Here is a 26838-nt window from a genome sequence, read left to right as displayed (position 1 = left end):
TGCGCTGATAGAGAGACAGAAGAGCCAAATCAACATACTTGATGTACGGTATTTATGTAACAGATTCAGACACGTCCAGTAAGCGATACAGAAGGATTTTGTTTTATTCATACTTCACATAAGGATAGCTGACCTCTGCATGCTGACAGGGAGAATCAATACCTGTCTGTTTGTCCCATAGTATCTTGCAGTGCCATGGAACCCAGGATCTGTCCACCCTGCTTGTCCTCCAGTTTCTCAACGTGTAGCCTCTGAATGCCCCTCTCTAAACTAGAGGTAGCTGGCTGTAGTGACCTAATCAAGATAAAGTAAGAGGTTTAATTATTATTGGTTTTAATCCTGTAAGTACTGCCTGGAGATACAGGTTATCTTTCTAGTGTTACTATTATATTTTGTCTTCACAGTGTTCGCTGTGGTAGCTCACATACTAAAATTGAACAGATAATTCATAGTCACGTAAATATATCAATAGAATCAGTAATAAAGGTAGAATCTTCCATGCAAAAGCCTTAGTGGACGGGAATGTAATCCAGTGCTTTGACTCACCTGTTTATGTTGAAAACAAGACAACGTTATGCGCGTGAGGGAAAGAGTGAGGTATTGCATGTGTGCCTATGTGCATGAAAGAGAAACACTGATGTACTTAGTGTGTGAGAAAACATGTAGCTCACCTGTGTTGGCTAGGTCTAAGAGGTGTTGCTTTTGTTAAAAGCACGGTAACCAGTAGCGCGGTCAGCTGGAGGAAGATGATCATGCTGGTCAACTCCAAGCTGGTGTGGCCTGAGGAAGCAGGGATAGCAGGTTACATGTGGTTCGGTGTCAGTAATCAGTGGATTCTACACAGTGGAATCTAGACAGCTAATAGCACAACCATAAGAATTATAATGACAAATTCCACTATTATTAAAAATAGGGTCAAAATAGCAATTACATACACAGACACACACGCCACACAAGTGTGTGCCAATATACATGCTGTAGATGGAAAAAAAGACTTTAGTAGACATTTTTGATAGCAATAGTAATTATGATGTAGAGGTTTATGAAAAGGTCAACTTACCTCAAGCTAATAAAATATATATATACAGCTTGGTGTAATCTTAAAGTCTGTAGTTTCTTCCTTGCCGTGTCTTCTGAGTTCTTCGTTTTATAACATCACTCTCTCCCTCAGTCCTTTTATAAGATGCAAGAGGGAGGGATAAAGGGAGGAGTGTCTAGGAGTCGCTCAATTCAACCTTTTCCTCCTTCCCCCTCCTTCTGACACATCTCTCAACAACAAAGGTGACAGTAATTTCTTCCTTTGATCCCTCTCTTGGCTACATGTCCAGTACACAACGCCAGTTACTCTCAACCACTATTACCTCAGACAGTGTTGCTGGATTTAATTATACACTTTCATGGATCTCATTTTACCAGTCACTTACTACTGTCACTCTTTACTTCCCACGCCCCCTCCATCCCTCTCCGCCTCCCTCACTCCGTCTTTCCTGGAGCGATTGTTTTGGGGAAGATTGTTTCATTTCCATCACCTGCCGGAAACCATGTCTCAAAATAACTCCATCTCTCTTGCTAGACTTTATCTAACAAATCTGCCTGTCATTTCCCCCTCACTCTTGAGTCATATTTTCCTTCCAAGGGATTATTTCTTAAATGTCTCTCCCCCTTTATCTATGTATACCCTATATCTCTACCTTTGTTTGACGTATGTTTTCGTTGTTACTCGTGGAAAATTTGTATGGAATTCCTTCAAAGAAAATTGTTGTTTGCTTGTTCCTCATCATTGCAGGTAAGCAGGATAGCTCCTTCCATGATGACAAATGCTCACGGAGGGGCAGACTGATCTGTAAAGGATTATGTGTCATATAAACCTCCCTCCTTCAACCTTGGATATACACAAGACAGGCGATATGATTGTTTTGTATGCTTTCTCACGATATCCCTCTCCTCTCTCGTGGTCTTTGTTTCCTCCTTGGGCCCATTGTGTACTTTTCCTGCAAGAAACATCTGGAGTTGTTTTTCAGTCACAATAACGTACTGAGTCACTGCACACACGCGCACACACATTGACTCATACAAAAATGGCTGTATAAATGCTCAAATTACATGTACACAAACATGTATGTTTTGTAGTTACATGATGAAACACACAACTGATCTCACACACACATTTAATTATGTCCCCATCCATCTGGTGTGGGAACAGCAGTAGACCACAGCGTGAACACATTTTTAACCCATTCCGCATCAAATAATTGTACCAGAATTCACAAAAATTAATTGCACAACTGATTGTGCCAATTAATATTCAGTGACTGGTCTTAGTAGATACATTGTCATTATGAAAGGGTGTTTGGCACATTTTACTCAGATTTCTTTTACTGTGGTTCCATAGTCTCTTCAATAAACTTTGTCAACACATTATTTCTAAATGATAAACATTGTTAAGACCAGCCCATCACCTATGTCAGGCTACAGGACCTAATACAGCCATGTGCTACCACTAAGCATGATTCAATTCATGTAATTCATGCATTTTAGGGTCTGCTTCTACCACATGGGATGTTTGTTTTATTGTATAGACTAAGAAATTGGGAATCGACAGATGATTGTGTTGACAGTACCTCTGACCCTTGACAGCTGTATTTGTTTTGCTCAGTCTGTTTTGTTTTGACATGTTCAGAATGTATTGCAGTGGCCTTTTATTACCAGTTTGTTTTGTTGTCCTCAGTTAGTACCTGTATTCTGTGCCCGGTGCGTATCTGTGTGATGCTTTTCCCAATCAGTACCGACGCATGCATCCTGTTATTTGTAGCTGGTTCATACCAGGTTGTGTTTTTTTTTTGTCTTGGCCAGTGGGTACAAGTGCGAGTATCCTGTCAGGAAACGATGTCATTCACCTACATAGCAACTCTCACACTGATAAAGCGAGGGGCACATATAGGGGAACTCTCACACATAAACGTATACATACATACATACATACACACACACACACACACACACACACACACACACACACACAGAATGCCAGTACATTGGTAACATTTTGTGTAGTATATGTAGTGTAGTATATGTTGTGTAGTAGTGTAGGTATAACAGTATGGGACATTTGCCACAAGGTTGTGTATTTCTATCTCACAATAAGATGTCAACAGAGCTAGCAGTAACTTAAGACTGGGTTTGAGTGATATCAGCGATGGCAGCTTACATTTGGATGCGGGATAGACCCTTTCCTACTGCCTCCTTTGAGATCCATCAGACACGTTCACTCTCCTTCCATGGCTTGGTCAACTCTCATTTGCTGCACTATCGAAGAACAGCGTGTTCTACCACCCCGAGACAGTAGTGACATGTACATTCAAATGTTGAGAATGTTGCTCACACAACAAGACATTGCTACACCCATGGAACCTGAATTTCCAGTCAATTAAGACACAGCAAGAGAGGAGCCATAATGTGAAATCCCTATATTTATATCAACCAACACCCAACTGATGATAAAGCCTGTACACAACTTATTGTGTGATTGACAGAAGTGGGTCTGTGCATTTATGTTATACTTACAGTATGTACAGTGTCCGTGTGGCTGCCTTTTTTATCTGTGGGTCCATCTCTATAATATACCGCGAGTATATACTGTGTGTATATTTTGAATTGCTATCCATACATCTGTACAGCAACACATAAAGACAAAGAAAAGAGGATGTAGCATCAATGTGCATACAAGGGATCAGCAAGAAATGGGGTTCGGGGAAGAAAGGCATGTATGAGGGTGATTGCCAGTCAACTCTTCACAGTCTCTTTTGCACTCTTACAAGCGGGAGCTAGGGCTGGGGGGGAGGGGGGGATGCAGAATGAAGCTGCACTGATCACATTGAAGAATGAAGCGCTCCTGGTTCCATGGCAACACCTCCACCCCTCTCTCTCTCCCCCTCCCTCTCCTCCTCGTCCATCTTCCGCCCGTGCTTCCGGAAGTACTTGTATCTCTGGACATAGAGCTTCACCAGGTTGCTGACCTTCACAGGGTTGATCTCGCCGGTGCGGCTGTGGCAGATCTGAGAGACAGGAACAGGGAGGGAGGGACAGGCTCCTATGAGTGCTCCATGTTCAACGCAATCAGGTGCAGCTCCCCAGGCAGTGATCACAGCAGAGCCACCAACAGCACACACAGGAAAGTGAACGCCACAGAGCAAGGAAAGCTTACTTCCTGAGGGATTATTCACGATTCGCAGTGACGTCACTGCTTCATTAACTGGAAGAAGTGGAACTAATCACATATCCTCCTTTCATGGCAAGAGGGAAGAGCATCCTTGTTCTTGTAAAAGGTGACTGATTGTTACTTTGCTTAAGACAGCACAAACTTTGAAATACTCAACTAAAAATAAAAAACTGTCACTTCATGCCAGGAAGAAGTAGAATATGACAGAATCCTGTAGCTAGTGTGTGACCCTGTGTCAGATGCGTGACATTGTCATGCAGGACAGAGCTCCATACCTTGTGCACAGCCTTCCTCAGGATGTCCTTGTACTCGTCCTTGTTGATGTCCTTGCGCTGGTAATAAGGCTTGATGGCCAGCTTCACCTCCTCCACCGCCCTCTCCTGAGTGTGGAGCTTCTTCATGTACTGAGAGGAGAACAGAGGGTTAACACCATGCACATTCATACACACAAGCATTCACATATATACTGAGACAACAGGAAATGGAAGAATGCAGACTGAGCTCAAGGTCTAAGGGACAGGGTATAAGAGCACCTGGGGTCAATTCCACTTCAGTTCAGTTAATGACTTGACATTCTTGAAATGTAATTGAATTTTAATTCATTAACTGAAAATCAGGCATCATCTTCTATGAAGATTTGTCGATTAACCAACTGAATTTCAAATCATTTCTTACTCACTGGCTTGAAACAGAATTTACCCCAGCTCTTGTAATGAGAATGTACCTAGCAAAGAGTAATCAAAAAGAAGAATAAGATGACTGGCACTCATATCGTGTACTATGACTAAAGCAGAGAAAAGGCCAGACAGTTACAGCAAGACAGGACAGACCCTAACAAACAGCAAGTGAAACCAGGATGAAAGCCAATACAGGAAGTATGTACCAAAAAAAGTCTCACTTTTTCTGGATCTTTGCTTTCACTGTCCCAACCAGCCTCACTTGAAGCCCCAGCCACCCCTGATGACACCCCATGCATGGGAGGGGGCGGGGTCTGGGCACATCCACCAGCCAACGACAGGCCAGGATGCAAGTGGGATGGTGGTGTCTTGGTGCAGCCAACCAATGGGAGGGAACTGTGGAGAATAAACTGAGCAGGGGTTGGAGCTGGGGGCGTGGCAAGAGATGGAGGTGGTGGTGCCTGGGAGGAGGAAGATGAAGATGACGATGCAGAGGGCAGGGGTAGCTGCTGTGACTGGCTCTGGTTCGCCTGTGACAGGATCTGAGAGTGATGACATGAGGGAGCAAAAAGACAATACAAAGAACAAGTTATTAGAGCAGCATATGTAACAGTGAATGTTCAAAAACTACAGAGAGAAAGAGAAGTGGAAGATTGTCCTGGGACTAACCTGGCTGGTGGCCTGAATGAACTCCTGGGCTTTGGCTCGACTGGCCAGGTTGGCCTCCTCCATCTTGAACAGGAGAGCTGTCACTGAAAGAGTAACAGGATCACAGAAATGTACAAAATCAAAGTGCCAGGAAGACAAAAAGGCAACAACATTCATTAGGGGAGTCTATACTGTTAAAAGCTGCTTTGGAATTCCTAAATATACTGGTGAAGGTCCTGTGTTCTTTGGATTATATTTTACTTAATTTTTTTGTCATTAAGAATCAATATCCATATCTATATACATATTAATGAACAAACTCGCATAGAAACTTCGTCACTTCATTGCAGTTCCAAATGCTGATCCTCTGACCTTTCAGAGAGAAGACAATATCTAACAAATGATCACATTTCTTATACATATGAGTCCTGCAGCTATTGCTGACTGCTTTATAACTTATGGGGGTCTGCTGACTACAACCCGTACTGAAACAGCTAACCAATCCTTTTGATGCTGTTAATCAAATGACTGCAAACAATTATTTCCTGTTACATATGTTCTGTAAACGTTCTGGTTATACACAGTAATGAAACAGCATTACATGAAAATGAATAATAACAGAGCTGTGGTTAGACATGGACAGACAACAGAAGGAATGAAGAGATACTCACGGGCGAGGACACCTCCAGCAGTGCAGTCTACTCCTGTCTGCAGACTCCAGGGTAGGGGTGGGGCAGCAGGCTGGGGCGGGGGAGGAGGTGGGGGTTTGTTGGCAGAAGAAGAGGAGACAGAAGAAGTGGGGTCCGCAGAAGAGGGAGCGACCAAGAGAGAATGAGAGTTGGAGGAGGAGGGACATGGGGGGGAAGTGGGGGTTTTCTGCTCTTCTGCAGGGGCTTTGAGGTCTGGCGTAGACTGCGAGATGCCCAAGACCCCCCCTTGGGCACCCTGGAGGGGCAGGGGGCTAGAGGGGGTGTTGGAGGGAGGTGTGATGGGAGTAGTTTGAGACTGAGTTGGGCCATCCTCGGAAAGGAAGTTAGGCTCAGGGGTCTTACAACTGCTGTCTACAGTCTGAGAGTCCGGTGTAGATTCTCTTGTGTCACGAGACGGGTGTAGACCAAGGGGAGGCGTGCTGGGAGGTGAAGAGGGTGGGGGAACACTTGTAGAGGAGGATGAGGAAGAGGGGGTAGGGGCAGGAGGCCCCGGAGGGGGGCTAGAGGGTTTAGCGCTGACTACACTTCCAGACTGGATGTCTGACACCGACACGCCCCAGCTACAACCTTCTACACTAGAGTTTGCGTTGGTTCCCTCGCCTTCAACCCCCACTGCTCCCTTCTCCCTGTGCTCTCTTTGCTTCTTTGCTTGCTTTCGCCTTCGTTTTGTCATAGAGAAGGAGGATGGGGAGGAGGCGGAGGAAGAGGAGGCAGAGGTAGTGGAGCTGGGCTTGACTTTTTTGGATTTGAGAACTGACATATGTGAGGAAGAGGAAGACGGAGGGGCAAGAGTGCTACTCTTCTGAGCTTTACCGAAATCCTTGCTTCTACCAGACAGTGAAAGGGGTTCAGAGCTCGGCTTAAGGAATGGGGACCTGCTCTCGTTGTCTCTTCGGAAGACAACTGCTATCGATCCCCCGACTACAGTCCCACTGCTAGCCCCACCCTGGCCCGGCAGATCTTTACTGCCACCTATGACCCCCATTTTCCCTGCCCCTCCCCCACCAGTGGTGCTGCTCACCCCCTCCCGCACCAGCACTGATACCTTGGACTGCAGCTTGCCCTTTCTGGTGCCACTGCCCAGCTTTTTGGACTTTCCTGACCTCCCGCCTTCCTTCTTCCCCCCTTTCTCCTTCTCCTTCCCCGTCTTCTTCGCCCGCTTGGCTACAGGGGGAGTGGGTAGGGGGGCAGCAGGAATGGAGGGAGCAGAGGAGGGAGAGAGAGAGGTAAGGTTCTTGCTGGTTTTCTGTCTGAGGGAAGGCTCTGCTGCCACAGATTTTTTGCCAGTTCGGGATTTCTTTTTGCTGTGGCTTCCAGATTTGACTTTGGGTTTGATCTTGGGGTTTGGTGGGGGTGTGGCGGGAGGCAAAGGGATGGGCGAGTCCTCCAGTGAGGGGTAGTCTGAGTCCAAGGCCTCCCCATCCAGAGACAACATGTCCGCCGGCAGTTTGTCGGAGAACTGGTCTGAGTCGTAGCCAAGTCGGTATCTCAGTGGAGTGATGGAGGAGTCTCTAGACCGGCTCAGCCTCTCGTCGTCCTCATCGTCATCCTCCTCCAGCCTTCTTTTCCTCTTGTGCTTCTTCTTGCGGGCTTTGGCGGAGGACTGAGGGGGAGTGTCGGGGGCTGTCTGTGGCAACTCAGGTGAGCCTGGTACAGTGGTGGTGGTTGTAGTGGTGGTTACTGTAATTGTTCGCTTGATGGCAAACAAGTCCGAACCGTTGAGGTCTTGGATAGACGGGGGCACTACAGGCCGGCCATCTCTCCTCCTCCTGTCCCTCTCACGATCTCGTTCCTTTCTTTCTCGGCTGACCTTAGCCCTCTTCCTGCTCTCCCCTCCTCGCTCCTGGCTTCCCAGCTCCGTGCTGTCCTCACCCCTCTCCCTCTTCCTCCTCTTGTCACCGAAGGCCCTCTCCCGCTCTCTCTCCCTGTCATCTCTCCCCCTGCCCCTGTCTCTGTCTCTGTCTCGGTCTCGGTCTCTGTCCCTATCCCGTTCCCTCTCCCTGTCTCTGTCCCGGTCCCGATCTCTCTCCCTATCCCTGTCTCTGTGCCGATCCTCAGAAGGGCTGGACCAGGAGCGCCGGTTATGGCGCTGATGGAGGGAGGAGGCGTGGGAGCGGGAATGAGAGGACAGTTCCGGCGTGCTCCGTCTCTTCTTCCTCTTGCCGCTGTCACTCCGGCTGCTCCTCCCACTCGTGCCCTCTTTCGCTTTCTTGTCCCTACTCCTCCGCTCACTATCTTTATCCCTCTCCTTCCTCTCCTGGCTTCTTCCCTCCTTCACCCTCCTCCTCCGCCTCCTTTCTCCCTTTTCTCCCTCCTTCTCCTGCTTCCGCTTGCGCCTCTCCCTTTCCTTGGAGCTCTTTGAGGACTTCCTGCTCTTCGCCTTCTCTGTAGGGATGGGGAGGGAAGGAGGGAGGGAAGGTGGAGGGAGAGGAGGAGGCGGGGACAGGGAGGAGGAAGAGGGACATGATCGGTATCTCTCCTTCCGCCTGCTGACCAGCTTTCTCCTCAGGTCCCCCACTCCTGCCACGCCCCCTCCATCCCTCTCCATCATCCAGTCTCCCTCCGCTCTGACGGACACGAAGTCATCTCCGTCTAGGACCCGAAGGATCCTTTCTGGTTTGGGACACGAATGGCGAAAGGGGCTGTCGGACAAATGCCCCCTCTCTCCCTCTTTGTCTCTCTTCCTTTCCCGCTCTCTGTCCCTCTCGCCTGCAGCCACTATTTCCCCTTCCTCAATTTCGGAGTTATCAGAATTGGTCTCTTTCCTTTCCCTCCCTCCTTTTCCCCTTTCCTTCCCTCGTTCTCTAGCCCCCTTTCGCTCCCTTTCCTCCCTGTGCCTGGGAGGCAGCTGGAGGTCGCTGGGGTCAGGAGGCAGAGCCGTAGAGTCTGGAGGAGCCGCCTCTTTCTCAGCCTTGCCGCCGCCCACTTTTTCTCCCCCAGCCCCTCCCACAGGCTCCGGCCTCTCAGTCTCTGCAGCGTCAGCGCTCTCCACCCTGTGTTCCCGCTCCCTCTCGGAGGCGGGCGAGCCGGTGGGGTCAAAGGGGTCGTATTTGTCTCCTTCGTCCTCTTCCTCCTCCTCGGCTGCCCCTCCCTCTCGCTCCAGGTCTCCCTCCGTGGGGTGGAAGGGATCATAAATATCTGTGTTCTCTCGATCCCCTTCGGAGCCCGGATGAGGGGATGCAGAGGAGAGGTGGACAGAGGGAGCGGATGAAGATGGAGGGGGTGGCAGAGAGGAAGGAGGCAGGGAGACCGAGGTGGACGACACCGTGTCTCCCGTGGTGTGGTTGACTGCTCCACCCCCAGCACAGCCACGATCGTTGTCGTGGAAACCAGCTGCGGTGCCTACTGGGGAGGATGAGGAGGAAGAGGGGGAAGATGAAGGAGATGAAGGAGCTGATGAGGGGGAAGAGGGAGAAGTGGAGGGGCAGGAGGGGAGGGGGCTTTTGGCTGTCTGTATTGCACCTAATCGAGTGGTGTAAGTGTGTCTTTTAGATGCTGGGATTCCATTAATGATTCGGGGCTGTAGTGCGAGAGATGTGGGATATTGAAAATTGTTGAAAAACTGCTCCTCCTCTTTGGGTTTCCATGTGGAGAACCGCTGTTCTGATATCAAGGGCAGCTGATCCAAGACAGTGCCTAGCAGAAAAGAACACAAAAGAGATATGGTCCAATGAGTAGATGAGAGAAGTTTATCTGACCACTAAATATGCTGTTGGACGTAGTTTCTCCTCCATCAGTTTTAGACTGAAGAAAGAGGAATCAGGGAGAGAATAAAGAGGGTAGTACCTAATTTACGACTCTGGAACCGGGGAGAGACGGATGACAAGAAAGCAAGGGATGGTCCATCTTCCACTCTTACTTCTGCTGTGAGCTCCAAATCAAAATCAACACTAAGATAGAAAGGGAAGGGGTCAATGATTACAATGGCACGATGACACATGACACATCATTGAATAATCAAGCAACAAGACAATTAGTACTTAGTCAATACTCTCCATGAAAACTTTGCAACTCGATATGCAGTCTGTCAATGCTGCTAGTCCAGCACACACCAAACTGCTCAAAACCTTGTTTATCTGACTGCAATTGCTAGAGAAATTAACCAGCCCCAATAGTTCTCTACTCCTGCCCCTCACCTGTCAGAGGATTGATGGGGAGGACTATACAAAGGGACCTGGGAGAAGAAGGAGCCTGAGACTATAGGAACTGCAGCACCCTGTGACAAAGGCAGTGATCAAAATACATGTTATTTCATGCATTCATACAAACACACACACACACACACATTAATAGCCACACAGTATACAATGATTCTTTTATGCGTAAGGACAAATCGTCAATATTAAAAGTACATGGTAAAAAAAAAAAAAAATCTTGCAGTCTGAACATGATGTTCAATATGCATAAGTCTAACATTTCACATGTCAATGAACTGCTTAATCTTGAACTGTATCATACCTGTCAGTGAACAGAAACTGAAAGAGAGATATAAGACAACAGTCTGATTAACAGTTAAACAGCTGAGGTCAGTACATTTGAATAGGACTTACCATCTCACTGGGCTGGTCTTCTGAAGTTTCTTTCTGGTCTTGGTGGCACCTCACCCCAGCCTTCCTCTCCTCCTCTTCTCCCTCCCTTTCTCTGTGACACTTTTCTTGCTGAAGAGATAAACCATGGCTAATTACAGGTAGGTCAAAATCCAAATGTGTGAACATGCAATCAAGGCTCACATGCAACATCCCATTCCATTAAATGGAATTCTGGCAACCCCACTGTTGCAAGTAGTATATGCATACAATAGAAGTGTTCACTGCCACGCAACTCAAACATAACCACAACGAACCAGCTATTTAGATAAACGTACTATCACATACCAGTGTTTTGGGGGTATCTGATGGAATACGTTCAAATCCTTCGTCTTCATCCATCTAGATACGAAAGAAAAATTACACAAACCGTTAGATTTATGGTCTATGTATCAATATAAATCACAACCATCAACAATCCCGTTTGACACTAGCTAGCAACATAAACTCGTAACAAGCAGGTGTAAGTCTTGAGGGTCAAGCAGCGTGCTTACAAAGACATTTGTTTGCTTATCAATTTTCTGGTAAAAAATCTGAGCTCGTCACTGTGTCTGGCAAACCACATAGATACCTGGCTAATAGTTACTATGGCTAACAAACCATGTCTTTGATCGGAACATTCATAATGTACATACACGTTACGTCTGTCAATATTTTTGCTAGACAGCTAACACTAGCAAAAAGAAAACAATTGGCTAGCTAGTTACCTAGTTAGTCAATACAGACGGATAGCTAGCTAGTCTAACTAGCCATTTTTCGAGCAACATATTGATCACCAGCTAGCTTGATAGACAGTCAGACGAATAGCTGGTTGGCTAGATAAATCAGTAACATCAGCTGTTCCTATATAGCTAGCTAACTTAAGCTCTTAGTACGTTGTCATCATATTCATTAAATAGCTAGCTAATGTTAGCTAGATAGCTGGCTGCTATTAACCTAAAAATAAGTGACTTGCTGGCTTGCTAGCAGATAGCTAGCTTGCTACTTACTGTTCCTTATCAGACGGAATTGAGAGGGCAGAATAAAATCGGTCCTTAAGCCGACTGTCACTTCTTTGATATTTTTTTAAAAATCTAATTTCAAAAGCTAGCTAGCTATATCTAAAACTCAAAACATTTTTCTTCCAGCCGAGAGCACAATAAACGGCCCATCCCGGCGGCCGCCGCCATTTCACTCCCTTGATTGACCACAAACTGGTGAGCAAGAGACTATGGGAAATGTTGTTTTTCAGAAGCTAACGGCCCCTCCACTAAACAGTTGACAAATTGTCATTGTACTACAAGTCCCATGTAGTATTGTGAGGAGAAGTACGCAGCGAGGCTCATATTCGAAAGCGTCATGCTGAGCAAATGTTGCGCATATTTACTGATCAATATTGTATGTGGATAAGCGTATCGTATACGATGTGAACTCAAAGAGCCATCAAGATGATTTAAAAATCTGTGGACCTGCGCAGAAATTTGCGCAGCACGGCGCCCTCAGATGCTTCTCAGGTTCAATGACCGAAAAAGAGTTTCATGCTGTGAAAGCCTGAATTCTGGGTATTGATGTCCTTTAAAACGTGTACGCTTCATGCACTACTCAGGTTACCTTCGATGAATACATCAGGATACATTATCGCTTATCTTTGGGACACGATACCACAGCCAAAAAAGGAAAAAAAAAATGTATTCTTTAAATTTCGAAATACATAAGGTCATGTCTCATGATTATTACTGTGAAGACTCTACGCCTGCTCTACGATTTAATGTACTTGTATTACGACGCGAGCTATTCACATAATTGCCAAATTGTCACTTAATGGATAACCAAAAGCGGCAACATGAAATATGTCTTGAGCTCTATTTCTCCAATGTGTATCCACTATATTCTCTTTCACAACCGATGTCATACATGTAATACACGTTCTATGTGTCGGTAAATTCCCTAAGTCGTTTCTTTACGAGCCGAAGTTAGTAAATAGTATTAGTCTCATTATGACAATTATTGATTTGCAGTGTGCTGTCTCAGTCTAATGGCTCTAGCTGAGAACAACTGAGATGTTAGTCTACTCTGTGGTCTACAAATGCACACACCAGATAGTTTCTTGTCGCTTAACTCTTTTCAGTTACGGTTTCAAAGAACACTCCAGGTTCATAAGTAGTAGATGGCCCTTGTGAAAGACGGTAATCACACTGGCATTTACAGAACCAAGGCTGACACAATTAGTGGACACCCATTATGTAAAAAAACAATATAAAAGATCTGTATTTTACATTAAGCACAAACTCCTTCATGTAGTTGGCGGCCCCTGTGCATATAACATTTTTTTTAAATATAAAAAACTCCACAGCCTAGCACTTAACTTTGTAACTTACTGACCTCTTGTAATACCTTACGATGTCTACTCTTAGCATAGTGATGCACTTATTTGTAAGTCGCTCTGGGTAAGAGTGTCTGCTAAATGATGTAATGTAATGTAATATAACTGAAGTGTCCTGAGAACTCAAACCAGGTTCCTTCCTGAAAGTGGTTTTGGTAGCCAGTAGCTATGGGGTATTCTTTCCAGCGAACCAAGTAAATTCAATATCCCAGTGTAGGGATGGGGCCCTTGCGTTGGGAGGTGCTGAATTCCTTGCTGGAGTCTTACTTAACTGGTACAGGTCCTTCTTTATATCAGCACATCAGCATTGCTCAGCAGATTTCCTGGATTAAAAACAATCAAAATCATACCAAGAGACACAGTTATGATAAATATATAAATTCTTGACATTTTTTTTTTCACACAGGCACTTCACACACTGTATACTATAGGTTGAGCTGAGCTTGAACAGTGTGCTTCAGGTCAGGTGTGTCTCACTGGGACTGTGGTGTAGCCTAGGAGCACACTATGGCTCCACCTGCTGGATCAAACTTGCTCTTACATAATTAATCTCGACATCTTTAGTTCTTGTTAATCACTTGTTAACATTCAAAATGTGCTTTTGTTCATGTTGTTTTGCATAATAACCAGTCACTCTCTTCCCATGTCAGTGTAGAGGGGAGTGTGCTCAGTAATTTGTGCAAGTATTTCATAAATGCTCTCTCATAGGGCCAATATGATCGTATTGTTACATTGTTCGGTCATACCATGATTGGCCAATATTTCATATTATCATAATTAATGTATTACTATATTCAGTTAGCTGGTTTCTGTAATATCTATGTGCTGTACAAAGGCCTGACTGTATTTAATTGGGATGAGACTTTGGAGTTCAGCCAGTCTGTGCACATGTGTGTGTATGTGTGTTTGCACTACACTAATTCCCAACACCTTCCCTTTTGGTTTCTCAGTTCAGGAGCAATAACATGAAAATTTACATCCCTGACTCTGACTCTGATTCTTATGACACAGAGGACTCAGACCTCATTCTTAAACAGGGACAATAATCATCTCTCTCTCTCTCACGCTCTTTCTCACAGAAGAAGAAGGCACCAGTGTACCTGTTCTCCAGTAGTTCTCTCTATTTTGCTCTTCCAGAGGCTGGCAGATGCCCAGATTTGGTTCACGATGCAGCTAGGTGCTGAAGATGTGCCTGCACATGTTATGAATTCTACCCTTGGACAAGCATGCCCTGGGGCCCATCCTCACACTGGCCAGGCTGGGGGTGGGGGGGGGGGGCATAACCACCCTCCCCCTCCTGGAGGACGAGGGAAAAGATACTGATCCCTATAATGACATCAGCACTGACTCCCAGTCCAGTCCCCATGCTGAAGCTGATGTTCACAGTCTACTCCTGACACTGCTTCTGTCACCAGCTCCAGTGCCATTGCCAGGGCTGAGAACATTGACATGCAGACAAAGGATGCTGACCCAAACAGCAGGGTTAGCAGAGGAGAGCAAGAGGAGAGGGGGGGGGGGCAGGATGACACAGAGGTGCTAAGGAAAGAGGCCATGAAAGCTCCCTTGTTATCTACAACAGCCAGTGGGCACAGGAGAGAGACAGCAAATCTAAGTACTGCAAAAGAGAAAGAGAACAGAGAGTGTGCAGAGGAATGGGAAAGTTTTGAGAGATGAGACAGAATACAAGAGTGTCTCTCCATGATTAATTTCTCTCATTACAAATCAGTATTGATCATGAAAACTTAACTCCTTTGAAATAAGGGCCAAAGCCTCTTCAATGATGAATCAATTGTTGACCAGGGTGGCCCAAGGACCACCACCAACACCAACAATCTCAGTTTTAGCTGTAATCATCTGTTGACTGGAAATGATGATGTACTTTTAAATTGAAAGACAGAGCCATGACTAACTGCTGCTCTGGAACAGTGCAATGGAATTATGAGGTGCTGACAGAGCCCTTGGCATCCCCTGTCACTGCCAAGGTGACACAGCTTGCCATTAAGATTCTCAAGACCCTGTTCTACATCACATTCTACAGTTCTACAAACAGTTCTCAAAAGTTCTACATATTTCAAAGCATGCTTTTGGGGTTCATTCACTCAACTGACATGGTTTTTTGAGGATTTCTGCTTTATTGTGTTCTGTAATGTCAGTGTGACCTAAGATATCACCCTCTCACTCTCTCTCCCTTCTGCTCCTCAGGACATTACTGCTGTCTATCACCACCTGGCTGCAGGAGCGGTAGGGCATCAACATGGACCATATCTACACCCTTCTGCTCTTGATGGAGAGACAGCTGAGAGACATGCTGAGAGAGCTGAGGAGAGAGGGACGAAGGGAAAAAGAAAGAGATTGATCTTCATCTCAGTTCCTTGATGGGAGGCTGACTCCACTTAACCTCCTAACTGAGAGTTACAGAGAAACCTCTGTGACATCAGATATCTCCCACTGTCTCTCCATCCCTCTACAGCCAGTTAGTCACTGTACACAGTTTGACAGTACTATTGGGTTTGTATACATTGTGTGCAGGATGACTGCTGCGTCATCATTTGTGTCTAGTATAAACAGTTTCGCTCTGTTGAATGTTTTTAATTCCTTCCCCCTCAGATTCTGCCCTTACTGCTGGATGTGTTTAGTAGGCTGGAGCAAGAGAAAACAGTGAAAAGCTGGCTCGTTCGACTGATGATCGACGTGGACACGGACGTCAAGCACTGTGCAGCTAAGATGCTCTTTGTGCTCTGGAGAGGAGAAGGTAGTCATCAGTTTCAATCAACAAAAATGGCCTCTGCCCCCGCCTGTCCTCCAGTACCAGTGCACTATATCCTAGTCAGTCTGTGTTCATTAATCCTATGTCTGTGCCCTTCTGCACAGGTGTGTCAGGTACACTGGAATACAGCAATGCTGAGAGGTGACTGGCCGCCCGGGTGCTGCTGAGCAGGAGAGGTGCTGTGGGGCCACAACAGGGCCAGTATTCCACCAACTGTAATTCGGACACAGAGGAATACAAACAGGTTGGATAGAAGGGGAGTACCCCAATGCCATGGATGGCATGGTGGAGGAGGGCAAGGAGGCGGAGGCGCAAATGCTCTTCAGCTTGTTCACCAAGCTATCGCAGAGATCCTGTCAGTGTTTCTGGATGCCCACACCTTTCTGTCTATAGGGTCTTTTAATGTTGGGATTTGGGGGTTTACAAAAGAGGTTTCTACTAGGGTCAGGGTTCAGCTTTGCTGTCTCAGCCGTGTTAGTGGAAGTATATGTTGTTTTTCCATTTGTCTTCCAGGGGCAATGTTATCCAGGTCATGGGTGTGGTGGCAGAAGGGTGACTGATGCCCATGTCTGAGCAGCAGATGTAATGCACATTAGAAGAGGAAAGGGAGTCTGAGTCGGATGCTGAGACAGTAAGAGGCCGGTCAGCTATTGTGTTATTCATTAAACACAGAGCAAACACAGAGAGCACAGCAGCATGGAAGAACAGCCTCACAGAAACATTACAAAAGAAGAGCATGGAGAGTTTTTAGGCTCCACAATCATTCCCTGAATGTATTATTCCCTGAAAGTGCTACAACTGCAGGAGGATTTTGTAGTTGTGGACCATTGATGATTTCTTACCAGTTGCCAGGAAATATATCAACTTCCTACATTTTCTGCATCTGTTAGCCCAGTAAAGATGTGGCAGTGCAATTTCTTCGGGTGGATTACAACATGTGATATCCCCGTTATCCCTGTGTTGCATTTATAGTAACATACACTTTTCTTCCTTTGGTGCATCTCTAACTATCATGCTATTATCGTTTGTTCACCCATTGCTTTTGTAGGTCTCGTGCAGAACAACCTTATTCTGTGCATGATCAGATTCCAAGTTACCCTCTCATATTTCACATCGCCATTGTAATATACTATGTTTATTTTTAAAATATCCTCAGAAAACACCCGTCTTGGCTTGTATTCTCTTGACTTGAGCCAGGTAACGGAATTTCGGTCCTGTTGTCCACTATATTCTGTGATATGTGCACTATGGAGTGAAATAATAGGGTGTCCTTTCAGAATAACTGTGAAATTGCTTGTATCCCATTACTTAGTTTAGTAAATTGCTCATTAACATCAAGCTGACTGCGACCGTATTGAACTCACATTTGTTTGCTCCGTGCCTGTCAACTTATTAAATCTGTGCCATGGTATAAGTGAATTTGCAGTTAGCAGTGAGACAAAGTCCCTATTGATACAAACATACGGTGCCATGCCTCCAGTTGAGGTGCACTAAGACAAATATTATTTATCTATTTAGATTAATGAAATGCTAGCAATGCCTGCAGTGATTTCACAAAGACACCAGTGATCCCTTTGTTCCATGATTTAGCAAAGAAAGGAAACTTCACACTGCTGAGTATTAACGATTATTTGATTATTACAGACTAGTTATTGTGTCCATGCTCCATGCTGAGACAGTACGGCCAGATTGGCTTCCTTTATAGAGAAATCAAAGAAACGTAATTGGAAGGCATTGAGAGCTTCAGTAACGTAAATGTGAGTGTGTTAATTTCAACAATGAAATTAAATCCACTTCACTTTTCTTTACTTTTATTTAGGTAAAAATGTTGTTAAAACAAGACGGCAGTTGCAGCATTTGGAAATAGGTACACTACCTTATTTCAGAGTTACATAGAACTGAGAACCCCCAATCAAAAATTTCCATGTATAGTCAGTCTACCACACTAGTCATTCTTGCATTGTACCAAGTGTATTGAGTATATCTGTCAACTACATAAAACTTAATTTCAATGTACCATGAAATTATGACTGAATCACGTAAACAACCATGTTGAATGTTTGTTGAATGTTGAATTTTTTCTGGGAATAACTTGACAGTGTTCAGGGATTGCCCTAGAGATCCTGAATTTACCGCTGAAGTTCATCCAACTCTATTGCAATGTGAATCTTCGCAGTGTAAATTTTACATATGCATACATACATGCATTTAATATTTAAGACCAAAATAGAAAAAAACAGACCCATATGAAATGGGATAGGCATGCATCCTTGGATTTCTTTCCCCAAATGCACACCTTTTATTAAGGCAACCGTACCACTGTACAATTCCTTGTCAGCCACTGAGTGACTTATGGAATATCCGACTCTCATCTCTAGTAAAGGTCCATCATCTCCTCCAAAATTTCCATCAAGCTGGGTGTGTCAGAGATCTCCAATTCTACAGACTTCAGAGAGGAGGCACCGCCATCCACTGCAATCATCTTCAAAAACTCAAAAGCGGTAATGGCCACCTGAGAACAAGGAGAAGGAAAGGAACAGGTTGCCACTGGTTATAGAATGAGAGGCAGTGGTTAGGGCATCTGGCTTGTAGCAAGAGAAAAAAATACATACAGACATTGTAGGAATCACAATTCTCTACAGTCCTATTCATACAGGACTTAAAATGTAATTGTGACTTTCCCCTTCTGCTCCTAATACACTCAAGTTCACACAAAATATGGCTACAAATGGTTGTTAGCATTGCTTAAGATGCTTTAACTTGTATGTATGACCACAAAGTAGAGTTGAATACTGGTACTTGTTGGGCAGTTGAGAACTGTGCTAGTGATACAAACTAACTTAGTGGCTAACAGCTCGAGGTGCCTTTTTTACAGGGTAAACAGCCTGTTTTGTTGCTCCTCTCTTGAAAGCATGTTAGCCAGCACTGTTAACAGCCCACTCTCACACAAAACATCAACTGTCAATTTTCATGGAACTGACTATTATATATAACAAAAGATAGAGAATGTGGTAGTACAAGCAGATGATGCATGTGTCTCTGTTGGGCTACTTACCTCAAGCATGATGAGTTTCTTCTCCCAATGTCTGTGTTCAGGGTCTGGCCACTTCTCACCAAGACAGAAGAAGAGAGAGAACGAAGGGGACGCATGTCCATCATCCATGAACTCCATCAGTCCTGAGAGAGAGAGAAAGAGGAAGACGATATTGAGACAGTAGACACTAATACAGATAGGGTAGAGAACTGGTCAGAAAGATGTGAAACAAGCATCTCATCGTGATCTCCTGAATTACATTTCTTATTAGAATATGTTTTGGTCCACCTGGGTTATTTGTAAATGCTCCCTCTTCCAAATCAAATCTCTTTAGATGTAACTCAGGTGCTAAATACAAAGTAAAAAAGCCCCCTCCAACTACACAAACAAAAAAATCCCACAATGACAAGAATCCTTCCCCTTCCATTTCAGACAATCAAAATGGCCGTGGACACCCCTCTCCCTCTCACCTCTAATAAAATCTTTAATGGTATACAGGGATTCCGGTTCCTGCTTTCTGACCTCTCGAGGTGTCTCCCTCTTCTCAAATTTGCAGAGGCTCCAGTAGATTTTGCTGTCACCTCTCCGCAGCCCGTACACGGCTGACCCATGCACTCCCACCTCCAGTCCATCTCCAAGTTTCTCCAGAATTCGTCTTGTCAGCTTGACCTGGGTCTGGTCATAGATATTGACCTCCTCCGGAGAAGGCAGATAGACCCGTGTCAGATTGTCTTCAGTAAAGGGGCTCATGGACTCCATATTTTCACGTCTGAAATGCACAGAGATAGACACACAGAGACGCCCAGGATTATATACTTTAGAATAGCGTAAAAAACTTATTTTTAGATTATTATAATTGTAGATATTTTGATAAACGTTTATATAATATTAATGTATGTATTACATAAATAAAGCAATTAATTGCAACTACCAGATAAAACAAGAGGGACATTTTATGCCTTAAACACTTGCTGGGTTACTCATTTTTATTTGGAAGGGATTGTGGGATTTCCTATGTGTACACAGCATGATTTTTCATTTCTGATTCCCAAATGATTACACACTACAGTGTAATATAGAGCAGAATAAAACATATGACTACAGTATGTATGATAATAATAATAATTTAGCAACACTACCCTTCTCTGTTTACCTGAACATCACCTTGAATCCTGTATTGTCTTCCACCATCTGTTCATAAACCTTTGTTCCTCTGTAGTATGCTACTACCCTGAAATTGGTACCTGGGAGAGAAAAACTAGAGTCAACCAGTGAGAAAATGATGGAGCAAAAATACTGAATGTCCAGACAGACCAAAGCTTTTTTGACTGATCTGTGTTCTGTAAAATTGCCCCTTGGAGAAGTGAGATAGAAACGTCTCTTTCTATTCTCTCTTTCTGTCTCCTCCTACCTCCCAGCTGTATCTCTTCATTTCTTTCCATCTCTCCAGTAAACTGATTAGTGTGCCAGTCACTTTCTCCAGCCATTTATGGGTCCATCCTTTTCCTTTTTACCCCCTGCCCCAACCCCTTTCTTACGCAGAATTTCGTCCACCATTGTCATCTTCATCTGTTCCTTAAAGCCCTCCACTCTCTGCATTCCAGGGTCCACTGCCACTTGTTGATGTTGCTCTTCTCTTGGAAGCATGTTAGCCAGTGCTGTGTGTTCAGGGAAAATGAGAAAACGTTACAAAATGTTACAAAAAAGCTCATGGCTTACCTGATTAGAACATGGCTTGAGTCTTAGTCAAAATATTATTTAAATAATTATTACACCTATATATATATAAAATATTTTAGATGCATACAATATTTGTATAATATTATACAATTATTATACATGTTTGTGTTTTTGCAGCTATTTTCTAAATATGACCACAACATATTCACAACTTTTAACAGTGGTATATAATGATTTCCATATTTATTCACAACCCTAATCAACAAGCAATAAAAATGATACAACAACAAAGACTTCACATTATTCACGAACAGTCTGTTTTATTCCACAAAACATTAAGGTCACAATGTTAAAGCAAAACTATTTTTTCAGGAAACAGTTGATGGCTAACGTGGATAACTTGGCTCTGAATTTGCAGTATTTAAGCTCTTCTTGTATTTAAGCCTAAATCAACTTTAAATCTAAATTCCCAATCATTTCCCACTGTTGTCCAATGACAAAATCTGCTACTTGTACAATGGCAATGCTGCCAAATATACAACGCCAATAAATATGGCAACCAAGGGCTGTACCAAAAAAGCAAAAAAAAAAAAAAAAAGTCTATCTAAAAAGTACTGGATTCTAAAAAATAATATTTTTTATGCTGCAATAAGTAATACATCTTCCAATGTATTATTATTATTATTATTTTTGTTCCAGTTCAGTCAGGGTTAAAAGAAATATGGACGGCACTGTATAACATAGACATAATTGCTGATGGTCAACATAGCTGGCAAGATTCCAATTTACTGGTCAAATGGAAATTTGCATACAAACTGTAATGTGAATACATTCTTAGACATGTTTAAAAACACAGCCATGCGCTATGCCATTAGAGCAAAAAAATATTTCACAAAATATTTCACAGTCAGTTTAATGTAAGACAACGATGCATGCCTGCCGCCGATATCGTCTGCAGTTTTTTGATGGAAGTAGGCCTAATGAGAACTAAAGTAAAGTAAGCTATTTTTAAAACATTAAAACAAAGTTAACATTTTGTGCAGGCAAATTTAACACCTGGTTGGTGCAGGCGATCTTGCCAGTTATGTCCAGGTGGGACAAATTTGAATTTCCTGTTGAAAATGCATTGTGGAATTATAATCCACCATACTCATGGAGTGCTGTCATAGGGGGGTTTAGTAAACTAGACAAAAGTCCATCATTCTTTGAGTAAATGCTGCCTGTGCTCTTCAAAAACAGCCAGCCTTCATGTACAGTATCATCCATGTGCCTGGAAGAATATTTTTATTTTCATTCATTTTTAATTAGTACAGTAATAACATTGTTATAACGTTTACAGAAATGTGTAATCATTGTGAATTTACATCCCTCTTAAGAATGTTTTGCACAGATGTACCTTGTTGGGGTTCACAGATATTCAACCCATCCAAACACATCTCAAGCAGATCTGGATTCGCTGTAGTGGCTTGTCCGGCTGGGGGGAGGTACTCTGCCCCAGCAGCAAGCAGCTGCTGTTCAGGGAACAATACTTTGATGGAAAGGGGGACGGGGAGAGTAAGGAAAAAGAGAGAAAGGGAAAAATAAAGAATAAGGACAATGAGGTCTCGGTGAAAACACGTTTCAGAGCACCAAAAATGCTTTTTAATTGTTGAAAATATATTACCTTGGCTGTGGTTGATTGCGTCTTCAGCAACATACAAATTGTCAAAGACTAATGATGGGCTCTGAGAAAGATGGGTATGCACAACATCAGTACACAGACAATGGACTTGATAGTGTTGTGTTGACACGCATAGATAGCTGGAAAAATACTTACTGTCTGTGCCAAATCTGGACCAGGATTCACAACAGCTTCTCGAGGTCCTAAACATAAGAGGGAGTGCTAAATAAACAGCGGGAGCAAGCAGCTGTCAGTGCAATGAGAGTTCCCATGTCTCTCTGAACAAAGACGCTTTTGTGCAGTGTGTGTGTCGCGTTTCAAATTGCATTCTCCCTGTTTCTCTGAGCTACATGTATTTCTTCAGGCCTCTTTTTGGTAACTGCCCCAGCTGGTTCCTTACTTCTTGGTTGCTCGTCCTTAGGCAGTCGGTACACTTTGTGGGGGTTAGCGGCATCATTCTTGTTGTCGCTTATCATTACGCAGCCTTTGGCTCGGAGAGCACTGCGGAAGTTCCTCTTCCAAACCGAGGCGTCAGCAGGAGTCCTGCCTTCCACATATACTCCACTTACTTCTGCCCATGCCTGGAGAGAGCAGACAGATGGGGTGAGTGTAACACCAATTGAATACAACTTTAATGACACTACAAAGATAGGGAGGGTGTTCAAAAAAGAGGTGCACATATGGCCCCAATCAGACTAGCCAGACTGATCCAACTCCTATGCCAAAGTGAGTGAAAAACACTGGACAAGAGATGGATTACCCTGACACTAGAACATGTCTGTCTAGAAGAGTACAATTACCTTGAAAATTCGGACATCATCATGAGAGGAGTCCTGTCTCAGACCATGTTTCCACGGGATACAGAACTCCGTATGCTCTTCATTGGTCCACTGGAGCCCAGGATAACGCCCACTGTCAATCTGGTCAATTAACCAGGGGATCAAGCGGGGCTTTGATGCAGCCATTTCTATGGACAGTCAATTCAGAGTGACAATGGGTACTGGACATATGCATACTTTTCATTAACATGGCAAAGTATACATCTGTCTTTATTTAGCAACACACAGTATCTATGTATTAGCACACTGTTCTTTAAGTTCCTCCTTAAATAACATGAAATAAGAAACACGTTGTTGTGCGCAGCATATTGATTTATCGCTTTATTCTGTCAACTAGGTATCAAGGGTCCAAGGACTGTCCATTGCATAAAAATTTACTGTAACAGTATTCAGAATTTTTACTACTCTTACATTATCCTCCAGCCCCAGGCAACAGGTTTTCAATCAAGGTGACATCGGTTTTCCAGAGTGAAAATGATCTCAATAGATTGGTCAAAATGTAAAATTCATGCACAAAGCCAGAGAAGGTTTGTGATCTTATGTGTGTTGCCATGGTAGTGAATCTGGCTGAATGAAAGCTTACTTGTGTGAAAATGAAATGCCAGAGTTTTCCAAAAAAATTTACAAAACTTTACCAGCTAATTCATTAATATCGCTTTCTGAAGTACCCTCACAGCTGCCTTCTAGACAGGGCATCACAAGAACTTTCTCAGAGGAGATGATATAAAATACTTGAATAATGTGAAGTCAAGATTGGGACTTCACCCTCAATTATTCCCTCTGCAAAACAGTGCATACAGTGCTGCCCCAACCAACCACAAGAAATAGTACCAAAATAAACAGTGGTATATGGAGCAGTTTGTATGAGTAATATTGGTTCAGCCCTTAACTCCCTAGATTACAGCATGTAGTATGACCCCAGCAGTTGTCATGGTAACACCATAGCAGATAATGATGCTCCTTGCTGTTTCTTTAGGCCTACTACATGTTCCATGAAGTATTTCACTCTGTAGTAAACTCAGGTCCCCCACAAACATGACACTGAAAGCAAATGACAAACACAAAAATATTTTATTTGACCGAATATCTTTTCAAATGAAAAGATCTTTCACAAAACTAAAATCAGTTTAGACCGTAAATTAAAGAAGCAAACCATTTAATTCACCTCAGTGAAATTTGGTATCATTCGTGTATCTTAGCTTGTCTGAGGAAGTACCTTAATATGGGAGTGGTAACAAAGTCTATAAAATATTTTGGCACTGCCCGATCAACTCCTCTCAAACTTGGCAATGGAAAATGTCCATCGGTACATTTCAGGACATAAGGCTTTAGGTAAAAAGATCTATTTTGGGTCGAGAACTGCAGAAACAAACTGCAATCAGTGTTTTTCTTACATGTTCCTTACAAGCAACAGACCTACCTTGCACTCCCTGCAGATAAGTTCAAAGGTTAAGGTTGCTATGTATTATAATTAAGCACAGACTCTCTGAAGTTGAGTTTTTCAAACTTAGGTCCTATAGATCAGAGGTTTTCAACCTTTTTGGGGCTAAGTCACACGAAAGGTCAAACCAAAACGTCAAGGCACACCAACTTAAAGTTGGTTATTGATCATGAAGAATGTCACACATTCCACGGCACACTTCACTTTGCCTCACGGTACACCGGTTGAGAACCACTGCTATAGATGACACTTTTTGTTGTCAGCTAGCCAGCCAAGTAGTTAGCATTACCGTTCAAGTACCATTAGTAAACTCCACTTTCGGATCCCACATGTTAATTTTCACAACCATACTAATAAGCCATCACAGTGTATAACTGTTTTCGTTGTTGACCGAAGTTCTGACTGGACCCCGGTTGTTGCCACTTCCGTGTCGTGTGTGGTTTACTTAAGAGCTGAACGGCAAATTCGCAGTGGTATTTAATTGCTTTGTGAGGATGTTGCACGTATGCTGTGTCACAGCTTCAAAACACTCATACACCATAACATGATGATGTACCTAACGTTAGATTACAATAATTAAGTCGATGTACCAATTGCCTAGACCTAACATATAGGCCTAAACAAAACAAAACATAACACTAAGATCTACGTTTAACGAAAATGAATCAAAATAAAAGTCGCCGAATTCCTTTCACCGACAAAAATTTTATATGGTGACCCAGGCCAGTGAGCTCTATTGGAAAGAGGGCAAAATCTTCGAACACTCTGGACGGTACTCTGTGTATATCGTACTCAAATTTCAATATTTTGACCATTGAACAAAACAGCAATTTATTTACATGAAAAGGGTGCTCAGGACCTGAAACGCAACTCGGTTCTACATGTACTCAATACATAAAAGGAACAAGGTACGAAAAACACCATTCACTTACCACTTATCGAGGCAATTCTAATCTATACCCTTTGTAGGTAACCAGACAGCGAAATGGCAGTGTCGTCAAACGAAGCGTGCAAAAGCTAACTGGCCGTATCCACTCAACTTGCTAGCTGGTCATCAAACACACACTCATGCCCAAGGTTCTTCTCGACAGAATAAGGTCGCTTGGCTGCTTCTGTGAAAATCCCGTTCCCTTAGTTTCGTTTTCCATTTTCATCGTCATAACCGCACAGTGCACTCACCCCGCCCCCTACGAATGTCCTTAAAAAATATGCCCACCAGATGGTGGAAAAGACAAGAAAATTAAGTTATGATGACCGTTGTCATCAAGCTGAAAACGACAAGAAGCTGTAAACATACTACAAAAGTTCTGTTTTCCCATCATTTTCATTCTTTTAATGTTTTTATTTGTTTTGTCAAATACAGGTAGTTAATGTACAGAAGAACCGGGAATTTGAGAGTCAAGAACTGTACAATATTTACACAGAAAACATTTGCAGGAAATAAAACAGATAGCTCCAAAAATAATAATTATAATAATTATAATAAACAACAAACGACAAACAGATAAAAACGAAAGACCTGTTAACACGTTTTCCTTTTTTAATTATTACATCTCTATATTCCTCCCCCTTTCTTTTAGAAAACGAACACGTCTTATTAGATTTTATTTTCTCTACCCTTTCATTGTGTTTCGAAGGATGAACAGAAATACTACATTTGTTTAGTTTTAAATACATTTCTCCTTCTTTTTTGAACAGACAAAAAGGACACAACATATTTCTTCTCATCCCTTCCTCCTCCAGTATGAAGAAAGAGGAAGAGAGCAAGGGAGTGTGGGTAGGCAATTTCATTTATACCTAACAAAATGTTATTTAAAATAGCAATAACAAACTATCCCAGCTTGTGTGGGTACTTGTTAAAAATGTCCTTGTATAAATAATAAAAATAATAATTATTAATATATATATGTAGAACACACAGCATACTGACACCTCCTGTAGCACTGAACAGCATAAACACGTCTTTCTCATCCCCAAGTCTGTCTGTATTCCACTAACATCCTATCCTCTCACACTTCAGAAGCATTCTCACTCTTTTCTCTTTCTGTCTCTAATACTCCTCAAAAGTGGATACTGTTATCTTGCACAGAAATTAAAATAAATAATATTAAAATCAAACTGTAACAGACTCTCCTGTCATTGTCCAAGTCAGATTCATTACATCTCCTTCAAGCTGGCAACTCTGACCTGACATCTCTTTCAGTCTTGTATCCGT

At 43.3% G+C, this 26838-nt stretch overlaps 2 protein-coding genes across 2 annotated transcripts; both read right to left on the bottom strand.

The window, feature by feature from the left end:
* Nucleotides 1-3469: 3469 nt before the first annotated feature.
* LOC118786011 (splicing factor, arginine/serine-rich 19-like) lies at nt 3470-12013 on the bottom strand. The gene is made up of 10 exons (XM_036541009.1): nt 11830-12013; nt 11129-11182; nt 10805-10912; nt 10391-10470; nt 10041-10144; nt 6216-9890; nt 5566-5648; nt 5118-5438; nt 4495-4623; nt 3470-4055 (listed from the first exon to the last, which is right to left on the bottom strand). Exons 2-10 carry the CDS (start codon nt 11180-11182, stop codon nt 3870-3872), a joined length of 4740 nt encoding a protein of 1579 aa, XP_036396902.1. The 5' UTR covers nt 11830-12013; the 3' UTR covers nt 3470-3869.
* Nucleotides 12014-18036: 6023 nt separating this feature from the next.
* On the bottom strand, nt 18037-25719 carry irf3 (interferon regulatory factor 3). Its single transcript, XM_036531554.1, has 11 exons — nt 25556-25719; nt 23144-23310; nt 22744-22924; nt 22500-22546; nt 22347-22407; nt 22080-22211; nt 20542-20661; nt 20157-20247; nt 19474-19772; nt 19025-19146; nt 18037-18481 (listed from the first exon to the last, which is right to left on the bottom strand). The coding sequence occupies exons 2-11, from the start codon at nt 23306-23308 to the stop codon at nt 18344-18346; spliced, it is 1356 nt and encodes a 451-aa protein (XP_036387447.1). The 5' UTR covers nt 23309-23310; nt 25556-25719; the 3' UTR covers nt 18037-18343.
* Nucleotides 25720-26838: the final 1119 nt, after the last annotated feature.

This window comes from Megalops cyprinoides, chromosome 1, assembly GCF_013368585.1.
Source record: "Megalops cyprinoides isolate fMegCyp1 chromosome 1, fMegCyp1.pri, whole genome shotgun sequence".
Classification (NCBI taxonomy): domain Eukaryota; kingdom Metazoa; phylum Chordata; class Actinopteri; order Elopiformes; family Megalopidae; genus Megalops; species Megalops cyprinoides.
This window is presented reverse-complemented; position numbering and strand designations above follow the sequence as displayed.

Coding starts and splice junctions, on each gene's coding strand:
- LOC118786011 (XM_036541009.1), bottom strand. CDS start 11,182: ATGGATGAAGACGAAGGATTTGAACGTATTCCATCAGATACCCCCAAA. Junction 9,891..10,040: donor GTTCCAGAGTCGTAAATTAG/GTACTACCCTCT, acceptor CTTTTCTGCTAG/GCACTGTCTTGGATCAGCTG. Junction 5,649..6,215: donor TGCTGGAGGTGTCCTCGCCC/GTGAGTATCTCT, acceptor TTACTCTTTCAG/TGACAGCTCTCCTGTTCAAG.
- irf3 (XM_036531554.1), bottom strand. CDS start 23,308: ATGGCTGCATCAAAGCCCCGCTTGATCCCCTGGTTAATTGACCAGATT. Junction 20,662..22,079: donor TATCTGTGAACCCCAACAAG/GTACATCTGTGC, acceptor CTGAACACACAG/CACTGGCTAACATGCTTCCA. Junction 19,147..19,473: donor CATTAAAGATTTTATTAGAG/GTGAGAGGGAGA, acceptor TCTCTCTCTCAG/GACTGATGGAGTTCATGGAT.